Source organism: Chinchilla lanigera, unplaced genomic scaffold (genome assembly GCF_000276665.1).
Source record: "Chinchilla lanigera isolate Chin_1 unplaced genomic scaffold, ChiLan1.0 scaffold00146, whole genome shotgun sequence".
In the NCBI taxonomy this organism is placed as follows: Eukaryota; Metazoa; Chordata; class Mammalia; order Rodentia; family Chinchillidae; genus Chinchilla; species Chinchilla lanigera.
The window spans coordinates 225,014-234,171 of record NW_004955547.1 but is presented as its reverse complement, the minus strand read 5'-3'; the positions used below and the strand labels follow the sequence as shown (position 1 = coordinate 234,171).

General features: G+C 45.9%; 2 protein-coding genes across 7 annotated transcripts in view; one reads left to right on the top strand and one right to left on the bottom strand.

Moving 5' to 3' along the window:
* Prpf40b (PRP40 homolog, pre-mRNA processing factor B) overlaps positions 1-1,886 on the bottom strand; it is a 20,637-nt gene extending 18,751 nt beyond the window's left edge. For 3 of the 5 annotated variants that reach the window (XM_005411832.2, XM_005411833.2, XM_013508466.1), the window contains exon 1: positions 1,547-1,565. Coding sequence is in view for 2 of the 5 variants with exons in the window: in XM_005411836.1 (XP_005411893.1) it covers positions 1,803-1,805 (3 nt within the window). In the remaining 3 variants the exon portion in view is untranslated. Of the gene's footprint in view, positions 1-1,546; positions 1,566-1,802 lie in introns of those variants that run through there. The other 2 variants (XM_005411836.1, XM_005411834.1) reach the window with 2 other exon arrangements.
* A 254-nt stretch (positions 1,887-2,140) lies between these two features.
* Fam186b (family with sequence similarity 186, member B) overlaps positions 2,141-9,158 on the top strand; it is a 33,696-nt gene continuing 26,678 nt past the window's right edge. Inside the window, exon 1 of one of the 2 annotated variants that reach the window (XM_005411837.1) lies at positions 2,141-2,228. The gene's annotated coding sequence lies outside the window, so the exon portion shown is untranslated. Of the gene's footprint in view, positions 2,229-8,849; positions 8,867-9,158 lie in introns of those variants that run through there. The other variant, XM_013508463.1, reaches the window with a different exon arrangement.

Below are 9,158 nucleotides of genomic sequence, written 5' to 3'. Positions count from 1 at the left end.
AAAAGAAAAGAAAAAAAAAGAGAGAATGGAAAGACAGAATAACAGCAGTTAATAGATAACGTTTACTGAGCACTATTATGAGCCAAATACCATGCCAAATACGCATTTAATCCTAGCAACCATCTTAAGAGGTCATTATGCCCATTTTATAGACAAAGAAGCTGAAGTTGTGAGAGATGAAGTTTCTTACTTGACCGAGGTTCCAAGAGATTAAATGGCAGATCCAAGCAGTCTGATTCCAAAGCCTGTGCTTTCAACTACTCCACAAAGCCACAAAGCAAGGAGGATGGTACCACAGATGGTATTTCTTACACTCACATGCACTCCCCTGTTTTCTCTTCACCCCAACCCTCAAAGTCCTGAAATGCTCAGAGCTCCAGAAGATCCCAAGGCCGGCCTGGTGGGACTCACTCCCACTCCCTGAAGAGATGTGTTAGAAAACAAAGGCCAGGAGGCAGCACCCTTCTCAGGAGGAGATAGCCATCATCAAGAAGGAACAGCCGAGGGCTAGGGCTGTGATGAATCGCTTGCCTAGATGAATAAGGGCCTGGATTCCATTCCCGGCCCAGAAAGAACCGTAGTGCTGAAGAGAACAGCTGATTATTACCCTGTGGCCTATCTACCTGCTACATTCTTCAGCTGCTCCCAAGCAACACCAGCCCGCCCTCCTTGTTCTCCAAATCTTCCTAGGTCCCACGCTCCCGTACCAGGCCCCACTGCTCCTCTTACTCCCAAAGGGCCCGGGGCCTTTCCAGAAAATATGTTCCCATTGTTCTATGATCTCCCATCACCCATCACCTCCTCGCTCTCCTGACGAACAGAACGTTACTTTGGTCCTCATCTTTCTTGAATCAAGGCTCAAATCTACTTCCAGACCTCTCCCGTGCCTCGCACCCTCGCAGCGGAGCCGGCCTCGCAGGGCAGGCTTTCTGGCTCCCCTCCCCCACACCCCCGGGGATTTTCTCCAGCCGGGCTGAAGGCCTCGCTTGTCCCCGTAGGCTTCCCCACATCCTAGCACCACTCGCCATAACTTTCTCTTCAAAAAACGCCCCACTTGGAGGCTGGAAGACATCTCCATCATCTCCATCAGTTTTCCTTTTTAAAATTTAAGTCAATAAGAAAACGAAGGCCCCGAGGAAGGCAGTGACTTGCCCAAGGTCACACAAGAGTTGGTAGTTGGATGACGGCAGAGTCAGGACTGGAACCTGGGGGACTCTGCTATTCTACTTTCTGGACTCCTCAGCACTGGGTTGAGGGCCAGGAGCCCCTCTCTCCCCAGAAGCCCCTTCCTCCCCTCAGGAGACAAGGTCTCGAAAATGCGAGGAAAAGAAGGGAGTCCCCTAGCGGTCCACAGGGGCACCCAGCGCTTCCCAAGAGAACAAGCGCTGGGTCTGGGGGAAGGGCACGGGGCGCACCACACATCCCAGAAGGGAAAACGCGGTCCCCACCTCCCCCTTGTCCCGCGGTAGCCTCCTCTCCTGCCTCTCTTCTTTCTCGACCTTTCTCCATTAACCCACCCTTCACTTCTTCCCTCCCTCCGACTCACCCAGCCCCAGCAACTCCCGTCCCCCTCAGCCTCCGGCCTCAGACCCCCGCAGACACCAAGCTCCATCATGGCCTTCTCCCCCAAATCCCCGCCCCCACCCACCTCCTGGGCTCCCCTTCCTCGCCCCTCGCTCCCCGCGGCCTCCCCGGGGTCCCGGGCAACCTCGTGGCCTCCCCGTCTCCCCGCCCCCAGCCCGGGCCGCAGGGGGCGCTGTGGGACCTCCCCGGGCCCTTCCACCCCCGCACGGGGACGTTACCATGCCAGAGCCTCCGAGCAGCTGAGCCGGCTCGGCCCACTCGCCAGTAAAAGCTGTTCTGATTGGCCAGGTGGCAGCCGAGAGGGCGGGGCTCGTGGGGGTCGCACCCCTTCGTGGCCGGGACTCCGGTGTCTCCCGCCGACGAGCGGGGCTCGCAACCGGGCCGGTGTGCTCGGGCCCGGGTCCGCCTCCGGCGCGAGAGCCAGGCCCCGCCCCCACGTCGCCGGGTCCGTGGCCCGCCCTCCGGGGGCGGGGCGCGCGTGCGCTCGCCTCTGATTGACGCCGGGCGGGCGCTGGGCTGCGCGGAGCCGCGCCGAGCGCTGTCCCCGGTCCTCGCCGCCTTCGCGTCTCTGCGACTCCGGCTCCTGCTCCCCAGCCGGCTGCCTGCGCTACACCCAAGGCCGCCGCGCCCTGGACGAAGACCGGGTATGGGACGAAGCGTCATTCCGTGTACCGGGCACGTTTTCTCTTCACAAAGCGTTTAAAAATGTTTAAGATGTCTAAAATGTCTAAAATTAATTAACTCAAAGCACTAAGCATAACCAACCAACCAAACAAACCGAAAATCCCTGCCCTCAGTGTGTGCAGGAGCTTCCCACTTAACCCTGAAGTTACTTTTTAAATCTGGCACCCACCAAGCAGTGAACTGAAGACAGCTGGTACCTGGTCTTTTATAGGAATAAAAAAAAGTGAGATAAATTATGTTGTGCAGATAAGGGAACTGTAACCCCAAACTGTTTAACGAATAAAGTCGAAGGTCTCTGGCTAGCAAATGACGAGGCTCCAGGAAAGCGACCCAGAAAAGAATTGAGAACCTTCGCTCCAAAGCCTGTTTCCTAAACGGGCGTGATGGCGCACACCTGTAATCCCAGCACTCGCGAGGCTGAGGCAGGAGGATCTTTGCTAGTTCGAGACCAGCCTGGGCTACAAAGTGAGCTCAGGGCCAGCCTGAACTGCATAGAGAGACCCTGTCTCAAAAAGACAAAAACAAACAAACAAACAAAAAAACAAAACAAAGCCTGTTTCCTTTAGGCATCAACACTTAACCTCAGCCCGTGCTCTGTGCCAATACTGTGCCAGGTTCCTTAGACCCAGACAACTCTGAACCTGGTCCCTGACTGCAAGGAGTTTAGTAGCAGGGTAGAGGTAAGAAAACATCCAAGTCGAAGGTTAAGTCCTCAATTAAAGGTGACAAGTGGCAGGAAAAGGAAGTGGGATTCCCTTCAGAGGCCACTACGGAGAGAAAGCTCATTGTGGTTTTAAATCACAGCAATACCTAGAAAGCCTCAAATGAAGACCTAGTTCTATGGTTTACAAACTTTATTACTGAGAACTCGAGACAGCAGAAGTGGTTCAGAGGTTCCATAAAGTGTCCTCTGTTATTTGAACAGGGTCTTTTTCTGTTGCCCAAGCTGGCCTCAAATGGGCTCAAGCAATCCTGCCTCAGCCTCCAGAGTAGCTGGGAGTATCACCACACCAGGCCTCCATAAACTTTTTTTTTTTTAGAGATAGAATCTTGCTTCAAACTTACAACAGTCCTCTTGCCTCAGCCTTACAAGTCATAGGCTTACAGGCAACCACCATACTTGGCCGCCATAAACTTTTTTTTTTCAGACGGAGTCTCACTATGCAGTTCAGGCTGGCCTTGAGCTCACTTTGTAGCTCAGGCTGGTCTCAAACTCCCAACAATCCTCCTGCCTCAGCCTCCTGAGTGCCGGGATTACAGGCGTGTGCCACCATCCCCAGAATGGCATAAACTTTTATAATGACATTTTAAGGGGTGTGTGTGTGTGTCCATGTGTGTGCCTTGTGTGTGTCCATGTCCTCCCTCTCTACCACTGATTTATACTCCTAAACCTATTTCTTGCCTTTTGTATGTGTTAGGTATTAGAACACAGACACATACTTTAAAGAGTCAAATAAACTGGGTATGGTGGCACATGCTTGTAATCCCAGCACTTGGGAGGCTGAGGCAGGAGGATCGTTGCAAGTTCAAGACCAGCCTGGGCTGCAAAGTGAGCTCAAGGCCAGCCTGAACTGCATAGCGAGACCCTGTCTCAAAAGACAAAAAATAAATAAATAAATAAATAAATAAAGAGTCAAATAATTGTATGAGATATGTTAAGATAAACATCAGACCCCTGCCTTCATTAATTTCCCCTCCTCTTAGGCCAGGGATATAGCTCAGTGGCACAAGTGCCTGGCTGGCAAGCACAAGGTCCTGAGTTTGATTCCTGGTTCCAAAAAAAAAAAAAAATCCCCTCCTCAGAAGGAACCATTCTCAGCTCTTTCAGCTGTCTCTTTTGGCATTGACTTTCATTATCTCTTTATTTTATTTTATTTTTTTTGTGGTACCGGGGATCGAACTCAGGACCTGCTCTTGCCAAGCAGGCGCTTGTGCAGCTGAACTACATCCCGGGCCCGACTTTCATTATCTCTGGACCTCCCGCAGTTATATTTCTCCCCACAGGCTGAGTAACCCAAGAGGATATTCTGTCCAGAGCCTACTCACCCCCTTGTAGACCATATTCTGCACCCTAAAATTCCCTTCCTAGCTTGCTTCTATGATCACACTAGCTTCTGCTTGAATCACTCCTCCCCAGGGAGACCTTGCTGATGTTGTGGGCCTCCCTGGGCTTGAGGAGTAGCCACAAGGCAACTGTTTACAGAGAGAGGCTCCGGCATAACAGGGTGCCATGGCCCCCAGTATGAGGCTCTCTCAATGCAGGACAAAGCCAAGAGCATAAAGGACAGGGTTCAGGCAAAAAGTAAGGTCTAGGGACTGCTGTTTTGTGGTACAGAATTCTAGAGTCTGAAAGGTCTAATTTAGAACCTAGCCTTCCAAGTCCTTGTGCAAGTAGATTTTTGTAAACATACGAGTTTAGAACATATTTTATTTAGTAATTTGTTAGCTTAATTCATAACATTGAAATATTTAGTATGTGAGTCTTCTTTTGGAGACTTGCCTCAGCCCCCACAAATATAATAGGGACAGATTTGAGGATTTAGTTCTTTCCCCTCTTCCCTCTCCACTACCTGTATATAGTTTCTAACTTCTATCTGCCAAATATAATTCTGTAATAGCATGTGTATGTGTGTGTGTGTGTTGCTAGGATTAAACCCAGGTAGACAAGCAGTTTACTACTGATTTGTACCCCCTGCCAGGAAGTAATCTTGGATCAATCCCACTGGTGATCTCCTTCCTTCCTCCCATTTTTTCTTTTCTTTCTTTCTGTCTTTCTTTTTTCTTTTTGAAACAGGGTCTCACTATGCAGTTCAGGCTGGCCTTGAGCTCACTTTGTAGCCCAGGCTGGTCTTGAACTTGCAGTGATCCTCCTGCTTCAGCCTCCCAAGTGCTAGGATTGCTAGGATTATAGGTGTGCACCACCATACCCAGCTGTTCTTTCTTTTTTAGAATTCCTAAATTTTGGATAATAGACCTACTGGACTAGTACTTGTAATTTCTTATTTTTCTCTCCAATTTTCCACTTTTTTATGTTATTTTCTGAGAGACTCCCTCAGTCTTACCTTTTCATTCTTCTGCATTTTTCAATATTTTAAAGATTGTGTTTATTTATTATATTGCTTTATTTTTAGAGCACCTTATTTTGTTTCAGATTGCATTAGCTTCTTATCTTGGAAGCTATTATTAAAAGTTTTATTTTATTGTCTTTTTTTGAGACAGGGTCTCGCTATGCAGTTCAGGTTGGTCTTGGCTCACTTTGTAGCCCAGGCTGGTCTCAAACTTGCAACAATCCTCCTGCCTCAGCTTCCTGAGTGCTGGAATTACAGGCGTGTGCCACCACGCCTGGCTAAAAGTTTTATTTTAATTTTTCTTCTTTCTGCATAATGTTTGTTCCAAGTTTCTTTTTCTATTATTTTTGTCTCTATCATGTTAAATTCTCTTCTTGGAATTCTCATAATCCTTGATTGTCTACTCACACTTAAAGGTAGGGCACTAAAGAGCTTATTAGAAGCCTCTGTGCCCCCTCCCCAGGTACACGAGTGGCCTTGTCACTTACGAGCTCTTCTGCACAGTGACCTGGCAGCGAGCCTCTGGTGTCCCTCTCGGTGGAGGCTGCCCATCTCTAGTCAGGAGAACCAATCAGTTGCCCTGCTATTGCCTTGGCAGCCATCTTTCTCTGGCCTGAATCAATAACTACTCATCCATCTGCTTTCCAGCTTTTTAAAATACTTTACTTTTGTCTCCTCTCCTGTTTCCTTTCCCTTGTAGATTTATGCCTTTAAAAAGTCTTTACTATAGTTTTAGTGGGTTTTCACTAGAACAAATTTAGATGCATATGTTCAATTCTACCATTTTTACCCAGAAACCTTAATTATAGTGTGAACTATTTTTAAACAGCAGTTTAAAACTATATACATGTATATGTCCTACATATAGAATTCCTCGGTTCATCAAACCAGGCTTCTTAACACAGAAGGATTGTGTAACACAAAGATGTCATGAAATTGAACTTAAAATTTAAATGCGTCCAAATAAGATACCATATGGCATTTATTTGTCTCAATGAGGTTCTGCAGAAAGGTTTGCTTGAAAAGAAGGATTGGCTGATTTTAAAAAAAGTTTGTAACCTGAGTGTGGTGGTACACACCTGTGGTGGTGCACTTGGGAGGCTTTGGCAGGAGGATCATTGTAAGTTCAAAGCCGGCATCAGCTACATAGTGAGTTCAAGGCCAGCCTGAACTATATAGCAAGAACCTGTCTCAAAATAAATAAACAAAATAAATAAATATGAAAAAGTTTATAATCATCTCTAGTGGGCTAGATATCACCTATGTGTGGCATTTGAACTGTGGTGAAGGTGTTGCAGGTGCCCACTAAACTGCCCATGGGAGAAGGGCTCAGAAGGACTAATGACTGGAAGAAACCCAGCCAAGGGACAAGGGCATGAAAAAGACTCACCACCTGAGAGAGGAGGAAGGATTATACTCTCCTGACTCCAACACCCCTTGCATTGTCTGTCTAGAGTTCCTATGCAGTTTTGGGCATCATATTTTTAAAAATCAGCTTTACTGAGGTATAATTGGCATATAATAAAATCCACCAATTTTAAGTACAATCCAATGAACTTTTACAAATGTGTACAATCATGTAACAGTCTCCATGACCATGACACAGAACATTTCTTTCCAATCAAAAACTTTCTTTATACTCTTTGTAGTTAGTCTCCTCCTGCCTCATCTGGCTCTTGGCATCTACTAAACTGCATTCTGCTACTATCCTTTTGCCTTTCTAGAGTTTCATATAAGTGGAATCAGAATTTGTAGGAGTTTTTGTCTGGCTTCTTCCATTTACTAACATGTCTTTGAGATTATCCATGTTGTTACACATATCAGTACTTCATTCCTTTTTAATGTGTAGCTTTCCATTGCTGTGACAAAATACCCAACAAACTCAATTTAGAGGAGGAAAGTCATGATGTCGGAGGTTCAGTCCATGGCAAGCAGGCTCCATTGCTTGTAGACCTGTGTTGAGGCAATATTTCATGACAGAAAGGCAAAAGCTTCTGGCAAAGCTTCTCTTCTCATGGCAGCCAGAAGTGGAGATGAGAGAGCACCAGAGCAGAAGGGGCCAGGGACAAGACATAATCTCCACGGACACAACATTTCCATGACCTACTCCTTCCAGTGTGGTCCCACCTCCTAAATTCCCATCACCTCCCAGTAATACCATCAAATTATGAACCCATCAGTGGATTAATCCACTGAGGAAGATTTGGCCCTCATGATCTTATCATCTTCTAAGAGCCCACCTCGAACATTGCTGCATGAATCAAGCCTCCAATCCAGCCTTTTGGGGGACACTCTTTTTTTTTTTGTACCAGGAATTGAACTCATGACCTCAGGTTTGCCAGGCAAGCCTTATGCCACTGAGCTATATCCCCAGCCTCAGGGACACTCATGATTCAAGCCGTAACAAATGCAAAGCAGTGTATTTCATTGCATGGACATACCGAAACTTGTTTATCCGTTCACCAGCTGTGGACTGTTGGATTGCAGTTGGGGCTATTACAAGTAGAGCTACTTATGAATATTTGTGTGTAGGTCTTTTATTTACTTTTATTGGGTAAATACTTAGGAATGGATTACTTGAGAATTAAGTTAATGTACATTTAATTTTTGCAAACTTGCCAAGCTGTTTTTCAAAGTGGTGCTACTACCTTACATTCCCACCATCACTATGTGAGTGTTTCACATTCCCAGCACCCTCAACACTTGCTATTATCCCATTATTTTTAATCACCTGACTCATTTTTATTAGAGTTGGTATCTTGTTTTTTTTTTTTTTTTCTTTTCTGGTACCGGGAATCGCTTGTTGGGGTTTTAACTTGCATTTTCCTAATGCACTGACTAATGATGTTGAGAATTTTTTCATGTGTGTATTTACCATTTTACATATCTTTTTTAGTGACATGGTACCTGTCTATTCAAATCTTTTACCACTTTAAAAACTGGATTGTGGTGGGGCATGCTGGCATATACCTCTATTCCCAGCATTTGAGAGAAGGAGCAGGAATATTATGAGTTTGAGGCCAGCCTGGACTACATAGCAGAACTTGTCTCAAAAAACCAAAACGCTTAAAAAAAACAACTCTGTAGTCTTCTTTTACTGAATTGTAGATGGTTCTTTATATATTTTGAATACAAGTCCTTTATCCAATATGTATTTGGCAAACAAGTATATTTCATCTAGTGGATTTCAATTAATTTTCCTTTATGTCTCACTGTGTGATATTGGTCTATTGTATTTCCTTCTTGAATGTTTTTGTCTGGTTTTAGTATCAAAGTAATGCTAACATCATTAAATAATTTGAGAAGTGTTCCCTACTAGTCAGTTTTCTGGAGGAGTTTGTATAGAACTGGTTTAAATGGTTTAAATCTAAAATGCCGCTCCCAAGTCTCATGTGTTTTCTAGGTGACGGGATCATGGGGGATGTTAGGAGTGGGAGCTGCATGGAGTTGGACCACCAGAGAGGAACTGGAAGGGTCTGTACTTGCCCCTGGCTCCTCCTTCTCTGTCTCTGCTTCCTGGCCACCCAAGGGTAAGCAGTTTTCCTCTGCCTTGCCCTTTTAAACACGCTGCTTCTGCCGTGGAGCCTGCCAACTGTGACCAAAATAGACCTCTCCTCCTTTAAATTATGAGTGTCAGATATTGTATCTCAGTGATCGGACAGTGACTAAAACAGAATTGTATTATTTTCTTCCTAAATGTTTGCCCTAATTCTCCAGTTAAGCTGAGGCTGGAGCTTGCTTTCTTCCCCTTTCTTTCTCTCTTTCTTTCTTTCTTTCTCTCTTTCTTTCTTTCTTTCTCTCTTTCTTTCTTTCTGTCTGTCT